The sequence below is a fragment of the Saimiri boliviensis genome, chromosome 4 (assembly GCF_048565385.1).
Source record: "Saimiri boliviensis isolate mSaiBol1 chromosome 4, mSaiBol1.pri, whole genome shotgun sequence".
Lineage (NCBI taxonomy): Eukaryota > Metazoa > Chordata > Mammalia > Primates > Cebidae > Saimiri > Saimiri boliviensis.
The window spans coordinates 98,689,126-98,707,639 of NC_133452.1; the positions used below are offsets into that span (position 1 = coordinate 98,689,126).

The window sequence follows — 18,514 nt, forward strand, 5'->3', positions numbered from 1 at the left end:
CTGAGGTAAACAGATCATCTGAAGGTAGGAGTTTGAGACCAGCCTGATAAACATGGTGAAACCCCATTGCTACTGAAAACCACAAAAATTAGCCAGGTATGGTGGCACATACCTGTAATCCTGGCTACTCAGGAGACCAAGACATGAGAATCCCTTGAACCTGGGAGGTGGAGGTGGCAGTGAGCCAAAATTGAGCCACCACATTCCAGATTCCAGCCTGGGCAACAGAGCAAGACCTGTCTTTTTTTTTTTTTTTTGAAAAAAAAAAAAAGGTGGCCAGGCTCAGTGGCTCACACCTGTAATCCCGGTCTAGGCAGGGAGACTGCTTGAGTTCATGACCAGCCTGAGCAACACAGGGAGATCTAATCTCTCCCCTGCCACCGCCCCCTCAAAAATTAGCCAGATGAAGTGGCACACACCTGTAGTCCCAGCTACTTGGGAAGCTGAGGTGGGAGAATTGCTTGCGCCCTGGATGAGGCTGCAGGGAGCCGTGATCATACTGCTGTATTCCAGCCTGGGAGACAGAGCTAGATCCTGTCTCAGGAGTGGGTGGGGGAGAAGGAAAAATGTTAAAGCTTGCTTCATAAATAAAATGAAAAAGCTCTCCCACACACACAAAAATTTCTGACTCAACATATATCCATTTCTTCTGGTGCACTAGATTAGTTGAGAAGGAGGCTACCTTAAAAACTACCAAAGTGATATATCAGAGCGTTCTTAGTTGCAAGCAACAGAAATGAATCCTGGCTGTCTGAAGCCAAAAAGAATTTATTGGAAAAAAAATTTCAAAGGCTCAGCAAATTGGAGTGGCAAGGATTATAGAACTAGCCTTGGAAGACAGGCCCACAGTAGAGGCACTCCAGTGGTGGCAGCAAAAGCCACAGCCTGGGTCTACAGCACAAACATCTGGTCAGCACACAGCCACTGCCTTACCCCACCCATCCCCTTGGCCTCCTCAGGCCTCCAACTGGTGGAGACTTAGTCCTACATCCACATGTACACACCAGAGAAGAGAGCTAAGCTAGGTGGAGGATGGGTCCTTCCTTCTCTCCAACAGGGCTTTCTCCAAAAAGAATAGTGTTCTGCTCAGAAGAGGACCATTCGTTTTGGAGAAAGCCCTGTTGGATGCCAGAAAAATCAATCATTCAATACATTCCACAAACTCTTCTCCAGTAGCACCACTGTGCATGCTTATTGCCTCTACTATCCTTGGCCTCTTCCGCCCAGTCTGGCCATAGCACACCCTCCTCAAGTCCCTGATCAAGTTCTATGCTAAGTCCTTCTCAGTCATATGCATTTTTTTTTTTTTTTTTTTTTTTTTGAGACAGAGTTTCACTCTTGTTACCCAGGCTGGAGTGCAATGGCGCGATCTCGGCTCACCACAACCTCCGCCTCCTGGGTTCAGGCAATTCTCCTGCCTCAGCCTCCTGAGTAGCTGGGATTACAGGCACGCGCCACCATGCCCAGCTAATTTTTTTGTATATTTAGTAGAGACGGGGTTTCACCATGTTAACCAGGATGGTCTCGATCTCTTGACCTCGTGATCCACCCGCCTCGGCCTCCCAAAGTGCTGGGATTACAGGCTTGAGCCACCATGCCCGGCCATATACCTTTTTTTAAACCCAGGAAGAATTCATCTCCCCTCTTCTTTCAACCACAGCAATGTAGTTCTAGTTTTCTTTTCATTAGCATGACAGCTCCATGATCTTTATAGACTCATGAAAAATTGAAAAGTTCACCTATGTCAACATTTGTTTAGTTTTCAATGCTTCAAAATAAAATTTAGATTTGTTAAATGTGTGACATAGTATAAAAGTATGGACTTTTTATACTTTTTATGACTTATTATAAAAGTAATCCTCAGCCTGGAATGCTGTTTAAAAAAAAAAAAAGTAATCTATGGTGGGGTGCAGTAGGTCATGCCTATAATCCCAGCACTCTGGGAGGCCGAGGTGGGTGGACCACTTGAGGTCAGGAGTTTGAAAACACCCTGGCCAACATGGCAAAAACTTGTCTCTACTAAAAATACAAAAATTAGCTAGGCATGGTGGAGGGTGCCTATAATGCCAGCTACTCAGGAAGTTGAAGCAGAAGAATCACTTGAACCTGGGAACCACGATCACACCACACCACTGCACTCTGGCCTGGGTGACAGAGTGAGATTCCATCTCGGGAAAAAAAAAAAAAGTAATCCACAGAGGTTTGTTTGTAAAAACAGGGTCTTGCTATGTTACTCAGGCTGGTCTCAAATTCCTGGCCTCAAGTGATCATCCCACCTTGTCCTCCCAGGGTGCTGGGATTACAGGTTTGAGACACTGCACTTGGCCCAGAGATTATATTTTAAAACTTAGGCTGAGCATGGTGGCTCAAACCTGTAATCCCAGGACTTTGGGAGGCTGAGGTGGGCAGACAACTTGAGGTCAGATGTTCAAGATCAGCTTGGCCAACATGGTGAAATCCCATCTCTACTAAAAAAAAAAAAAAAAAATTGCCAGACATGGTGGCCTGCCACCATGATCCCAGCTTAGGTGGACAGGCAGGGAATAAGAGCTTTCTTTATCCACAATACTTTGATACAAACAGCCTTCCACAGGCTGCATAGCAGGGCCTCTGACTCTCTGTGGTCTAGCCAGCCCAGAGTCCTTCATCTAGGATATTCTTCAACTACCCAAACTCAACCAAGCTGTTCAGGTCTGACCATAAAGTCATCCCTGACACTCCAGCTCATCTTTCTTCACAGGCTTCTCCAATTCCTATAAACATCCCTCTCTATCACTTTTCTATTTTACACTCCAAACTGCATCTTTTTCTCTTTTGAGACAAGGTCTCAGGGTCTCTGTTACCCAGAAGTACAGTAGCACAACCAAGACTTACTGCTGCCTCGACCTCCCAGGCTCAAGTGATCCTCCACCTCAGCCTCCCAAGTGGCTAGGACCACAGGTTGCACACCACCACAACAGGCTAATTTAAAAAAATATTTTATATAGACGAGGCCCCACTATGTTGCCCAACCTGGTTTCAAATTCCTGAGCTCAAGCAATCCTCCTGCCTTGGCTTCCCAAAGTGCTAAGACTGCAGGTGTGAGCCACTGCATCTGGCCAAAATTGTATCTTGCCAGCAGACTGAAGCTCAGATTCTGTATTCTACACATCTTAAGCTCCTCAGTTTGTAGTATTCTTTGTAAATACCACAATACAATTACTTTTGTAACCAAAAATAATAATTCTCTTTTGAAAGAAAAAAAAAATCACCCATAGTGCCTGGCAGAAGGATGATCATCCCCAGCTAGCTCCTTATAAAATAATTGCTGAACCTATTAAAAAAAAAAAAAAACCACAGAAATACAATTATTATATACAGAAACTCTCTGGATTTTTTTTCCTAACTCATTTTGGCAATAAAATCTAAAAGTTTTGTCTTACTTAAAGGCAGACTACCCAAATGCAAAGCCTCCTAGGAAGAAATCAGTAACACAGTGATAAGTGTAAAAGCCCTGAGTCAGGGCTCAGCCCATTTGTTTAATGATGGCTGAATATAAGTCTAGCAATTAAATCATTTCTGCAAAGAGGAAGCAAATGAAAATATTAAATAATCAAACATGCCAGACATGGTCACTCATGCATGTAATCCCAACACTTCGGGAGACCAAGGAGGATCAGTTAAGCTAGGAGTTCCAGACCAGTCTGGGAAACATAATGAAACCTCATCTCTACAAAAATAAAAAACATATATTACGAGGGTGTGTGTAGTCCCAGCTACTCAGGAGGCTGAGCTGAGAGGATCACTTGTACCAGAAGGTTGGAGCTGCTGTGAGCTATGATCATGCCACTACACTCCAGCCTTAGTGGCAGAGCCAGACCCTCTCAACAAACAAATAAATTTCCAACTATGAGCACAATGTAACTTGTTTTTTGGTTTTTTTTTTTTTTTTGGCATAACTTCTCTTAATGTATATTTTATTAGGATTCCTAAATATTCAAAGAAAAATCATGGTTAGGTATAGTGGCTCACAACTGTAATCCCAGTACTTCGGAAGGCCAAGGCAGGAAGGCTGTTGCTTAAGCCCTGGAGTTTGAGACCAGCCTGAGCAACATAGCAAAATAAATAAATAAATTTATTTTGCTATGCCTCTACTCTAAATAAATTATCCAGGCATGGTGGTGCATGCCTGTAATCCTAGCTACTAGGGAGGCTGCGGAAGGAGGATCACTTGATCTTAGGAGGTCAAGGCTACAGTGAGGCATGATAGCGTCACTGCACTCCAGCCTGGGTAACAGAGCAAGACGCTGTCTCAAAAAAAAAAAAGGAAAAAAAAATCACTATCCTTCCTCCTTTTAAGAAAAGCATAAGCATTATGTCAAGTTCATATCCATTTACATTCATCATTGCTAGACTGCTCTTATAAAACACATCAGAAATATGGTAAATAACCAAGACAAAGAAAAGATTTTCTAAGCAGTTCTTTAAAAGGACTTCACTGTTTTATGAACAAAGAGATCAACTAACTGTATACAAAGAAAGTCTATTTAAGAAATCATTTCTTTTTTATGTTCTGTTTTCTTTTTTTTTCTGGAACTATGGTCTCACTTTGTTACCCAGGCTGGAGTGCAGAGATGCAAACATGGTTCACCTCATCCTACACATCTCCGGCTCAAGTGATCCTCCCACCTAGGCCTCCCAAAGTGCTGAACAGTCTTAACTATCCATGTATTCCCAAGGTCTTACACAGACACTCTAAAAATGTGCGCTGAAGAAATGAATAAACAATTATATTCCTGAACAAGGGCCCTTCCTCTTTGTACTAGGCTATGAAGAAAGATAGAGATTGCTTCACACGCAGCACACACTAGATGTGCAGCACTATTTTTATTGAGAAATGAGAATTAAAGCAGAAGCAAAGAAGTAGGATGGGAGCAAGGAGTTAAAAGAATGGAGACTGCAATATGAATTCACACCAGAATTCACACCTTGGGAAGGAGGCAAAGAAGAATGTAATGGAAGAAATGACTAACTGGTATTAGGCACACAAAATGAGAAGCAGGGGAAAAAAGCTTCCAGGAACGATTTTGAGAAATGAGGAGCAGAAATGTCTAGTCCAATGCACCCATCATGATCTTAGAGCAATGCAATACTGAACAGTGACCAAGTTGTGTTACAAAAGGACTCCCCAACCATCTTGGGATCTACTGGAAGCCCTTTGTCATGGTTATCGCTGCTGGCATTGCTACCTATGTCTTACGCCCTTCTCTAGAGCCTATTGGAAAGTACAGTCTTCAGAGACGTCCTTCCATCTGCTCCTCTGGGGCATTTTATAGACAGGCTACCAGTGTCTGTCCACTGAGAATTTCCAATGTCAATCATCTCTCCATCCAACCTGGTGAGCTCAAGGATCTGAGGAAATGTGAAGAAGCTCCCCCTTGCCAAGAGATATAGGGCTTCTAGTAGAAAAGTTCAACAAACAAACCTAACGCCTTAGGAAAAGCTTCACCCTTTCTTTATTAAAACAGCTTTAAGGCACAGGGAAATCGAACTCACACAATCCTACTGGTAGTCATTTTTCTCCCTGGATAGTAACAGACCCATAAGGAGCAGCTTTAACTTTCCTAGGCACTGTGATGTCATTTGATGTATGTTCTGTATCCTTTGGCCTTTTACTTTTTTTTTTTGGAAATGAAAGGTCTCACATATTTATTACCGAACCCAGCCAACCAACACGTTCATAACAAATCCAGAGAGGAAACTGTTCAAAATTCTCCAGATAGGGGTGACATTTTCAGCTTGATTTGGTAACAACTGTGACCTTCAGAAACATAAATATGTGTGCCATCTCACGTGTCATTTCTTAGAAACCCAGCTTGGTTCTTCTCCAATGTCTCCTTTTGGAGTTGTACCTGATTTTACTACCAGTTTTCATCTGAATCCACTGGGGAATGAAACAATTTTGCTTTTGTTTCTTGGCCAGGAATCACTCAATCCTGAAAGTCCTGTGAGAAGACATGGCGAGAAATGGAGTAAAGCACACACCCTGATGGTGTAGAAATGAAGAGGGGCCATTTGGCCTTTCTAAGAGTCTACCCTGTCTCTCACTTCTCCTCACAGAGGCTCTAAAAAAGGAAAGATTTGGGGAACGGGGATAATCTCACTGGGAGTACTTTAGGAGGGCCAAAGTTGAACAGTAAGGCAGAGGAATGTCATATTACCCAATTTAGAATAAAATCTTACTCAAGAAGTTACAGTCTTCTATACAGTTTATGATAAAGTATTAAGCAAAGGATTCAGTCAATCTAAAAATATAAATGTAGGCCGGGAGTGGTGGCTCACGCCTGTAATCCCAGCCCTTTGGGAGGCTGAGGCTGGAGGATCGCTTGAGCTCAGGAGTTCAAGATCAGCCTGAGTAACAAAGACCCCATCTACACACACACACACACACACACACACACACACGCACACAACACACACACACACACACAGAGACACAATTCGCTGGGCATGATGGCATGCACCTGTATTTCCATCTACTTGGGAGGCTGAGGTGGGAGGATCACTTGAGCCAGGAAGGTGGAAGCTGCAGTGACCTGAGATCACACCACTGCATTCCAGCCTGGGTGACAGAGCAAGACCCTGCCTCCAAAAAAAAAAAAAATCCTTCAAAACAAGATCTTGGTCCTATGAACAAAGATTAGCACATATATATTTACACACACACACACACACACACACACACTCTCTTTATATATTATATTATGTAAAATATATAATTAATATTTAATTATATTAATTATATATTTGCAAGGAGGAAGCAAATGAAAATATTAAATAATCAAACACGTCAGATGTGATGGCTCATGCCTGTAATCCCCAACACTTTGGGAGGCCAAGTAGGGAGGATCCCCTGAGCCAGACCAGTCTGGGCCAACAAAATAAGACCTTATCTCTACAAAATATAAAAAATATATTATTAGCAGGGTACAGTGGCACACACCTATAGTGTGTAAATAATAATATGTATATGTATTATTTATTATCAAATAAATCTTTTCTATGTATATAAACATATATTTATTTGCTAATCTTTGTAGGGCCAATATCTTGTTTTGAGTATGAGTCTATTGTTGAATTGTAAGTTATCTTCTCTCATATGCCACACCCATTATGAATGACCTATGTTTTCCAGTCCTACTTTCTATAAAGAACAAAAACCTAAAAACATTCATGGGCCGGGCGCGGTGGCTCAAGCCTGTAATCCCAGCACTTTGGGAGGCCGAGGCAGGTGGATCACGAGGTCAAGAGATAGAGCCCATCCTGGTCAACATGGTGAAACCCTGTCTCTACTAAAGATACAAAAAAATTAGCTGGGCATGGTGGTGCGTGCCTGTAATCCCAGCTACTCAGGAGGCTGAGGCAGGAGAATTGCTTCAACCCAGGAGGCAGAGGTTGCGGTGAGCCGAGATCGCACCATTGCACTCCAGCCTGGGTAACAAGAGCGAAACTCCGTCTCAAAAAAAAAAAAAAAAAAAAAAAATTCATGAAGTAACCTATGTACAGAGTCCTTCTAGACTTTTAAGATCCCCTCTCCAATCTTCTCCAGTTTGCTTGTCCATATAAAGTGAGCAGTAATTTCTTTTTTTTTTTTTTTTTTTTTTTTCTTTAAAGACAGATCCTCATTCTGTCACCTAGGCTGGAATGGCATGATCTTGGGTCACTGCAACCCTGCCTCCCAGGTTCAGGCGATTCTTGTGCCTCAGTCTCCAGAGTAGCTGGGACTACAGGTACATGGCACTGTGCCTGGCTAATTTTGTATTTTTAGTAAAGACAAGGTTTCATCATGTTGCTTAGGTTGGTCTTGAACTCCTGGGCTCACATGATCCGCCTGTGCCTTGGTCTCCCAAGGTACTGGGATTACAGGCATGAGCCACCATACCCAGCCTTGTTCTTTTTTGAACTCAAATTTCACCGGTTAATTAAGTTGCACAATTACAATAAGAAGTACAATGAACATCAACAGATACAGGAATAAAGGTAACTAACTGTAAGGATTCAAGTCAGCAGCTGGGAGGCTACCTGGTTGGGGTACACCAGACCCAGCAGCCTGCTGAGTAATAGCCAAACATTCAGTGTACCAAGCTGGTTAAAGTGGTGGTTGGTTAAGAGGCTCTCCACTGTATATCAGGTTCAAAGTACTGTAATAATTGTTATCTACCACAAATACCCAATTTAAAGATTTTATTAGCATAGCAACAACAATCAGGAGAACTTGTTAAGTGGGAGATATTTTTCTGTTAATTTTTGTTTATCAACAGGAAAAAAAGCCAGAAAGAAAAAAGAGAATCATTTTCATCATGTCGCTGGGAGTTTGTTCTTCCGTATCTCCCATTAGACTATATGTTCCCTGCATGTCTGTTTCCTTTATAACTGTATCATAAAACTTGGCACTCAATGAGTGTTCAATAAACTTGCTATGTTAAGACATCCTACTTGGGAGGCTGGATAAGAATTTCAGCCTCTCATTGCTGGTCTATAAAAGTTTTCTGGGGCTGGAAGAAAAAAAAAACCTAGAATAATAGAAGGTTTAGCTATTCATGATCTATTAACCTTCTTATATAGTCATGTACCACATAACATTTCAGTCAACTACAGACCACATATATAAGAGTGGTCCCAAGAGATTATAATGGAGCTGAGAAAGTCCTATCCTATTGCAGCTATGGTGTCACAGCACAACACAATCAAACCTACTGTGCTGCCGGTCATATACAAGTCTAGCACAGATGAGCACCGTGGCTCATGCCTGTAATCCCAGCACTTTGGGATTACAAATCTGCGGGGGAGGCAGACTGCTTTAGTCCAGGAGTTCAAGACCAGCCTGGGCAACATGCCAAAACCCTGTATCTACAAAAAAAACCCACAAAAACACAAAATCAGCCAAGCATGGTGGCGCCTGCCTGGAGTCCTAGATACTTATGAGGTTGAGGTGGGAAAATCACTTGAGCCCAGCAGATCAAGGCTGCTTAAGCCCTGATCACACCACTGTACCCCAGCCTGGGCAAGAGTAAGATCCTGTCTCAAAACAAAACAAAAAAAAGTCCAGCACATACAATTATGTACAGTACATAATACCTGATAGTAAATGATAAGTTTACGTATTTACTGTACTTTTTATTGTAATGTTAGAGTGTATTCTTTCTACTTTTTTATTTATTTGTGTTTTGAGATGGAATCTCACTCTGTCGCCCAGACAGGCGTGCAGTGGCACAATCTCAGCTCACTGCAACCTCCGCCTCGTGGGTTCAAGCGTTTCTCCTGCATCAGCCTCCCGAGTAGCTGGGATTACAGGCATGCACCACCATGCCAGACTAATTTTACATTTTTAGTAGAGATGAGGTTTAACCATATCGGCCAGGCTGGTCATGAACTGCTGACCTCAGGTGATCGGCCCGCCTTGGCCTCCCAAAATGCTGGGATTACAGGCATGAGCCACCCTGCCCAGACTCTTTCTACTTATTTTTAAAAACAAAGTTAATTGTGGCCGGGTACTGTGACTCACGCCTGTAATCCCAGTACTGTGGGAGGCTGAAGCAGGTGGATCACCTGAGATCGAGAGTTTGGGACCAGCCTGACCAACATGGAGAAACCCTGTCTCTACTAAAAATATAAAATCAGTCTGGCGTGGTAGTGCACGCCTGTAATCCCAGCTACTCAAGAGGCTAAGGCAAGAGAATTCCTTCAACCGGGGAGGCGGAGGTTGCAGTGAGCTGAGACTGTGCCATTGCACTCCAGCCTGGGCAACAAGAGTGAAAAACTCCATCTCAAAAATACAAAAAGGAAATAAAGTTAAATGTAAAACAGCCTCAGAAGAAGAAACTGTTATCATAGGAGATGACAGCTCCATGCGTATTATTCTCCTGAAGACCTACCAGTGGGAAAAGATTCGGAGGTAAAAGACAGTGATAGTAATAATGATGATCCTTACCCTGTGTAGGCCTAGGTTAATGTGTGTTTGTGTCTTTGTTTTCAACCAAAGAAAAAGCTTTAAAATATGGGTAAGCAGAGGAACAAAAAGTAAAACAAATAAATAATGTAATAAAACATGACATTTTAAAATAAATTTTCTAGAATAAAGATATAACAAAGAAAACAGCCAGGAAGGGTGGCACACACCAGCTGTCCTAACTGTCTGGGAGGCTCAAGTGGAAGAATCACTTGAACCCAGGAGTTTAAGACCAGCCTGTGTAACAGAGCAAGATCTCGTGTCTCTCTCTCTCTCTCTCTCTCTCTCTCTCTCTCTCTCTCTCTCTCTCTTTTAAAAGTGATTTAAGTATGACAGGAAAAAAAGATAAAATATTTTTATACAGCTATACAATGTGTTTTAAGCTAAGTATTATTACAAGAGTCAGAAAGTTAAAAAAAAAAAATGTAAAAGTTTATAAAGTAGGCCAGGTGTGGTGGCTCACGCCTGTAATCCAAGCACTTTGGAGGCCAAGGCGGGCGGATCACCAAAGGTCGAGAGTTCAAGATCAGCCTGACCAACATGGTGAAACCCCATCTTAAAAAAAAAAGAAAAAGAAAAAAAAAGTTTATAAAGTAAAAAAATTACAGTAAGCTAAGGTTAACTTATTATTGAAGAAAAATAATGTTTTGATTTAGTGTAACCTAAGTTGTCCAGTGTTTATGAAGTCCACAGTAGAGCACAATAATGTCCTAGGCCTTCACATTTATTCACTGCTCACTCACTGACTCACCCAGAGCAACTTCCAGTCATGTAAGCTCCATATAGTAACTGGTAAACGATTTTTATTTTTTGTACCGTATTTTTCCTGTATATTGCTTGTTTCGATATGTTTAGATACACAAATACTACTGTGTTACAAATGCCTATTTATTCAGTATAGTCACATGCTATACAGTTTTGCAGCTTAGAAACAACAGGCTATCCCACTGAGCCTACATGTGCAGCAGGCTATACCAGCCAGGTCTGCCTGAGTACATTCTTTTTTTTTTTTTTTTTTTTTTGCTGCCTGAGTACATTCTATGATGCTGACACAACAACAAAATCACCCAACAATGCATTTCTGAGTACGTATCCCCAGTGTTAAGTGACACACGGCTGTATTTTCATCTCTTTTTCTTCACATTGCATGTATGCTTCTTGACATTGCTGAAATTTATAAATCAAGGTCCCCGGACCGGGCGCGGTGGCTCACGCCTGTAATCCCAGCACTTTGGGAGGCCGAGGCGGGTAGATCACGAGGTCAAAAGATCGAGACCATCCTGGCCAACATGGTGAAACCCTGTCTCTACTAAAAATACAAAAAAATTAGCTGGGCATGGTGGTGCGTGCCTGTAATCCCAGCTACTCAGGAGACTGACGCAGGAGAATTGCCTGAACCCAGGAGGTGGAGGTTGCGGTGAGCCGAGATCACGCCATTGCACTCCAGCCTGGGTAACAAAAGCGAAACTCTGTCTCAAAAAAAAAAAAAAAAAAAAAAAAAAATCAAGGTCCCATTTATATTTGTATTACTACTGTATTAATGCTAATAATATTCTGTAAATGATTCTATCTTGATTAAAGCCAAGAGTGTCCATTAAAAAAAAATTTCTTTTTGAGACAGAGTCTCGCACCATTGCCCAGGCTGAAGCGCAATGGCATGATCTCAGCTTACTGCAGCCTCCACCTCCCAGGTTCATGAGATTCTCCTGCCTGAGCCTTCTGAATAGCTGGGATTACAGGGACACATTACCATGCCTGGCTAATTTTTTTGTATTTTTAGTAGAGATGGGTTTCACTATGTTGCCCAGACTGGTCTTGAACTCCTGACCTCATGATCCACCTGCCTCAGGTTCCCAAAGTGCTGGGATTACAGGCGTGAGCCACCAACCCTGGCCCAAAAAAAATTTTTTTAATTGGGTTGAATGCCCTATTTGGTTTGAATTTTACATTCCCACAATGTGTAGCAGCTAATGCTTCTGGCATGTCTATTGAGAACATAAAAGTTCTCCTGGAACTAACAAATTACTTCCCTTCCAACACAATTATATAATCTGAGAGTTGAAAAGCACCCTAGAGATTATTCTGTTGCCCAAAGTCCCTCCAAATTAAGGAATCTCATCTAAAACTACTCAACTCTGTGAGCAGGGAGGGATGATAATCTTTAGATTCCCCATGACACAGTGCTGCAGCCATAGTAGGCTCTTTAATACATGCTTTTGTTGTTTTTAATACATGCTTGTTAAACTGAACAAGTCTAAAATGGACATATTAATTTTCTTGTTCTACCCAGGCTTTAGCTGTATCACCCACTGAATCTGTCAGTTAAAGCTCTGCATGATTCCTCTGCTCATTAACCAGTGTTCAAAGACATTCAATAAAGGAAACTCAATGTTTCAATCCATTAAAGAAACTTCATTTTAACCGTTTAAAATTTTAAGCTCCTGGCCTGGCAAAGTGGCTCTTGCCTATAATCCCAGCACTCTGGGAGGTTGAAGTGGGAGGATCTCTCGAGCCCAGGAGTCTGACACTAGCCTGGGCAACACAGGGAGACCCTGTGATATGGTATGGCTCTGTATCCCTACCCAAATCTCATCTTGATTTGTAATCCCCACCTGTTGAGGTTGGGACCTGTAATCCCTCCCATGTGTTGAGTGAAGGAGGTAATTGGATCATGGGGGCAGTTTCCCCCATGCTGTTCTCATGATAATGAGTTCTCACAAAATCCCATGGTTTTGGTTTTGTTTTGTTTTGAGATGGAGTCTCGCTCTGTCATCCAGGCTGGAGTGCAATGGCACGATCTCGGCTCACTGCAACCTCTGCCTCCCAGGTTCAAGGGATTGTCCTGCCTCAGCCTCCTGAGTAGCTGGGATTACAGGTGCGTGCCACCGCACCCAGCTAATTTTTGTATTTTTAGTAGAGACAGGGTTTCAACATCTTGGCTAGGCTGGTCTCGAACTCCTGACCTTGTGATCCACCTGCCTCGGCCTCCCAAAGTGCTGGGATTACAGGCATAAGCCACCGCGCCCGGCCAATCTGATGGTTTTGTAAGTGGAAGTTCCTCCTTTGCTCCTCTCTCTTCTGCTGCCTTATGAAGAAGGTTCTTACTTCCCCTTTGCCTTCTGTCATGACTGTAAGCTTCCTGAGGCTTCCCCAGCCATGTAGAACTGAGTCAATTAAACCCTTCTTTATAAATTACTGAGTCTCAGGCATTTCTTTATAACAGTGTGAAAATGGACTAATACACCCTGTCTCGACATAAATTTTAAAAATCAACGAAGTGTGGTGGCTCATGCATGTAGTCCCAGCTACGCGGGAGGCTGAGATGGGAGGATCGTTTGAGCACAGGAGGCTGAGGCTGCAGTGAGCTGTGATCACACCACTGCACTCCAACCTGGTGACAGAGTGAGACCCTGTCTCAAAAAATAAATAAATAAAGGCCAGGAACTGTGGCTCATGCCTGTACTCCCAGCATTTTGGAGGCCCAGGCAGGTGAATCACCTGAGGTCAGGACTTCAAGATCAGCCTGGCTAACATGGCGAAACCCCATCTCTACTAAAAAATACAAAAATTAGCCAGGAATTGTGGCGGATACCTGCAATCCCAGCTACTCAGGAGGCTGAGGCAGGAGAACTGCTTGAACCCAGGAGGTGGAAGTTGCAGTGAGCCAGGATGGCACCACTGCACTCCAGTCTGCGCAAAAGAGTGAGCCTCTGTCTCAAAAATTAATTAATTAATTAATTAATTAATTAATTTTAAAAATTTAAAAATAAAAATTTAAGCTCCTAGAATCGCTTGAACCTGGGTGGTCGGGGTTGCAGTGAGCCGAGATTAGGCCACTGCACTCCAGTGTGGGTGACATAGCAAGACTCTTTTTTATTTTCATTAAATTTTTTTTCTTGGTGCTGTGACTCAGATGCAAGACTGACTCAAAAAAACAAACAAACCAGGCCGGGAACGGTGGCTCAAGCCTGTAATCCCAGCACTTTGGGAGGCCGAGGCGGGTGGATCACGAGGTCGAGAGATCGAGACCAACCTGGTCAACATGGTGAAACCCCGTCTCTACTAAAAATACAAAAAAAGGCCGGGCGCGGTGGCTCAAGCCTGTAATCCCAGCACTTTGGGAGGCCGAGGCGGGTGGATCACGAGGTCAAGAGATCGAGACCATCCCGGTCAACATAGTGAAACCCCGTCTCTACTAAAAAAAATACAAAAAATTAGCTGGGCATGGTGGCACATGCCTATAATCCCAGCTACTCGGGAGGCTGAGGCAGGAGAATTGCCTGAACCCAGGAGGCGGAGGTTGCGGTGAGCCGAGATCGTGCCATTGCACTCCAGCCTGGGTAACAAGAGCGAAACTCTGTCTCAAAAAAAAAAAAAAAAAAAATACAAAAAAAAATTAGCTGGGCATGGTGGTGCGTGCCTATAATCCCAGCTACTCAGGAGGCTGAGGCAGGAGAATTGCCTGAACCCAGGAGGCGGAGGTTGCGGTGAGCCGAGATCGCGCCATTGCACTCCAGCCTGGGTAACAAGAGCGAAACTCCGTCTCAAACAAAAAAAAAAAAAAAAAAAAAAATTAGCTGGGCATGGTGGCGGGTGCCTGTAATCCCAGCTACTCAGGAGGCTGAGGCAGGAGAATTGCTTGAACCCAGGAGGCGGAGGTTGTGGTGAGCCAAGATGGCGCTATTGCACTCCAGCCTGGGTAACAAGAGCAAAACTCCGTCTCAAAAAAAAAAAAAAAAACAGTAAGCTCTCCTAGAAGGCAAGTCCTATGCCTCGTCTGACTTGTAAGAGGCCGTGGGACAGCCTAAACAGACAAGTAATTACACTTTCAACATTAATGTTGCTAATGTCAGTGCATAATAAAACATTTAACAGAAAACAGAAAATTAAGCCTTTGTTAGTTTGCTTATGATCTATAAAGGGCTTTCAATTTTCCAAAAATATGTTTCCTATTTCTAGTATGATTTATTATTATTATTATTTTAATTTAGAGATGGGGGTCTCTATGTTGGCCAGGTTGGTCTTGAACTCTTGGCCTCACCATCTTGGTCTCCCAAAGTGCGAGGATAACAGGTGTGAGCCACTGCGCCCAGTGTAGTGCGATTTTTTAAAAACAAATAGTCTTGCATCATTCATACAACTAAATTATACACCATAATTGGGGTGCTCACAGATTTAGGCATACTAGCAGTAAAACATGCTATTATCGTTTTCACTTAAAAGCCTGTGATACCATCTGATTTCCCATAATATGATAACGAAGAGAATAAAGCCTCTGGAGCGGTAAGCACCACCAATAACTTAACTTTACTCAAATACGTATTCCAAAGCAGTACATAATTTACAACATGGCCCCGCTTAGCTATTACAATGCATCTGTTTCAGCTGTTTTGGGGATCCTTTTTTTTTTTTTTTTGAGACAAGAGTCTTGCTCTGTCTCCCAGGCTGGAATGCAGTGGCAGGATCTTGGTTCATTGCAGCCTCCACCTCCCAGGTTTCAGTGAATTCTCCTGCCTCAGCCTCCCAAGTAGGTGAGATTAAAGGCATGAGCCACCAGGCCCTGCCCACTGTTTTGGATTTTCAGTAGAGACAAAGTCTCACCATGTTGGCCAGGCTGGTTTCGAAATCCTGACCTCAGATGATCTGACTGCCTCAGCCTCCCGAAGTGCTGGGATTACAGGCGTGAGCCACCTTGCCCCGCCGGGCACTTTTACAATGTATGGTAGTATACAAAGCATACATTTCCAAATCTCCTTTTGTTGTTTTGCTGAAAGGGAGCACACATGGGATTCCTTAACGGCACAATTCACTGTATCTTCTTCAGGCAATAATTCGAACTCCCACTTCCTCCTAAGTACCTCTGGACAGCATGGCAATCCTCTCTTTCGCCACAGCTTCTTTTCATAACTAATGGGTCAAGTTCCTTTCCCCATTTCGACACGATGCACTATACTGCGGCCCTGCCTCCATAACCCACAGCTGAATGCCGGAATATAACAAGCTGAATTCCACTGTCCTTCATTGTTTCCAGTTTAACTGCCATTTTACCACCATGCACACAGAGAAATGCATTCCCACAGGCATCTTACGAATGTCCAAAGCAGCTATTCTTTGTGGATTTACAAAACATGTGCTTCTCTGAATTCCCTTCATCACCACAGAAACGGCTTTGGGAAGCCGAGATTTTTTTTTTTTTTTAAAGTACCCTATGTATTATGAAAAGAAACTGATTCTAAAACATTTTTATTTTTCTAGCTCATTTAATCCTAAAGGTCTTCCCGCAAGGCAGTGAAGGAACATCAGGGAAAAAAAAAATTTAAATACCGCTTTTGGTCTTCCCAATTAATATGGAACATTTTCAGCACACAAAGATGATCAAATTAAATGTCTTTTCTTCTCAGTAACCATAAGGGCTACCCAGAACACTGTAAAATAAACAGCTGGCTGTGGCTTATGCACAACGCCCTAAATCTTCCTGACACCCCCACCCCCACCCCTCGGCTTTGGGCTCAGAGACACATAATCCCTCAGCAAACCCCAAACCTGCCAATGAAGTGCACTCTTTCTCCGCCACAAAGGCCAGCCCGCGCCTCGTGCACACCAGCCTCCGCACACATGTGCCTGGCTGACAAGCGCGGAGCGGCCCTTCCTGGATCAAAGCCGTTGGCCTGGACCGAAAGCTGCACTCTTCCCAGCCCACTGCCTGCTCCCGCGGCCGCTCTCCCCGGTGACCGGCGGCCAAACCGAAGCGCTCCGGCCACAGGCCGGCCACCCCCTCCGCCCGGCGTGTCCTGTGCGGCCGCGCTCAGATCCGCTTCCCCCCCACACCCCCCCGCCCCACCGTCCTTTTTTCTTCTCCGCCGTTTTTTGCCTCAGGAAATTCAGTCGGAACTTCATTCTCCCCGAACCGAGCAGCTGGGGCACACCCTCCTCCCGCGGCCGCGCCCCCCGCGCCTTCACCCGAAGCGGCCGGAGACCCGGCGACCCCCGCCCGTCCAGCCCGGCGCCTCACCTCCTCTTCGCTCTCGCTGCGGAAACACAGGCATGCGGCCCGCTTCTTGTAGCCGTCGCCGTCGTAGGTGCGGGTCTGGTTCGACTTGAGCTTCATCATCCTCCGGGCCCGGGTGGGGGTGCGGTGCGGGTCGCGGGAGTCGAGGGGTGGGGAGCCCGCTCCGGACGGCCGCGCACGCGCGCGCCCCCGGCTCGGCCAAGGAAAGCAGGGAGGGGGAGCTTCTCCGCTACACGGCTCCGCCGCTGGCCCGCCGCGGCCGCCTCATTCCCCTCGGCCCAGATCCCGCGCCGCCGCTGCCACCGTCACGGCTGTCGTCTCCGCTGCCGCCAGGGCCGCCGCCCCCTCTGCCGCCGCCACCCCCGACGACGACTGCGCCGCCATCTTGAGCGCGCTGCGTCAGCGGCGTAAGGCCGCACCGGCCTGCGGGACGGCCGCGCGCTCGCAGCGCAGGCCGCGTTCGGGAATCGCGCCCACCCAGTCTGCGCGGCGGAAACCAGCGTCTGAAAAGAGAGGGCCGCAAGTCTCCAGGCGGCTACTACGCCTGCAGCGTAGACGTAGGACTGGTGGGACGCGCGGAGGCAGCCCAGGGAGATAGGGGTACCCGCGCAAGACGCCTAGCGGCCGGGCGGAGACCCTCCGGTCCAGCCTCGCCAGTTAGCGGATGGGGAAGTGGGGACTTAGCCAAGGTCACGCCGCGTCTTCGCGGCCGGGGATGAAGCAAGGTCATGCCACCCTCCCATGGGCCCTGGGTCGGTGTCGAAGGGGATGAGGGAGAATGTCTGGAAGAGAAAGTAGGATGCAGTTAAACGCAACGGAAGTTGCAGCCTGAGACACCTGGGATTTGGGACTGCACGGAAACAGGGCGTGGGAGGCGCGTGCACTTTGCGTTGATAGCCTGAACCTCTGGATGTCTTACGAGTTGGTGCATGTCGTCCATTACAAAGAACAATATTTATCCTGCAATCCTTTATTGATGCTAAAACCAAATGCTTCCTTTTTTTTTTTTTTTTTTTTTTTGGAGACGGAGTCTCACCCAGTCTGGAGTGCAGTGGCTCAATCTTGGCTCACTGCAACCTCCGCCTCCTGGGTTCAAGGGATTCCCTTGCCTCAGCCTCTTGAGTAGCTGGGATTACAGGCTCGTGCCACAACGTCTGGCAAATTTTTGTATTTTTAGTAGAGACCGGGTTTCACCGTGTTGGTCAGGCTGGTCTAGAACTCCTGACCTCGTGATCTGCCCCCCTCAGCCTCCCAAAGTGCTGGGATTAGAGGCGTGAGCCACCGTGTCCGGCCTGCTGCCTCTTAAGGTGAACAAGGGACAGAAAGGAAGGCGCACACGCGTGTGTGTGTGTGTGTGTATGTGTGTGTGTGTACACACATAATGTTAATCATAAAACGTCGTTTCTGGCAATAAATGAGGAGTGTGTGTTGTGGATGTCAAACAGCTTCTCCAGGAAAAGATAGAAGCTCTCCAGAAAGGAAAACTGATATATGACTTGTGAATGTTCTTAGCAGCC

The 18,514-nt window shown here is 45.0% G+C and overlaps 1 protein-coding gene across 1 annotated transcript in view; it reads right to left on the reverse strand.

The window, feature by feature from the left end:
* NUDT3 (nudix hydrolase 3) overlaps positions 1–17,418 on the reverse strand; it is a 117,191-nt gene extending 99,773 nt beyond the window's left edge. The window contains exon 1 of the mRNA XM_039465817.2: positions 17,001–17,418. Within this exon, the coding sequence (XP_039321751.1) occupies positions 17,001–17,099 (99 nt within the window). The 5' untranslated portion in view covers positions 17,100–17,418. The remainder of the gene's footprint in view (positions 1–17,000) is intronic.
* Between the last annotated feature and the right edge of the window lie 1,096 nt (positions 17,419–18,514).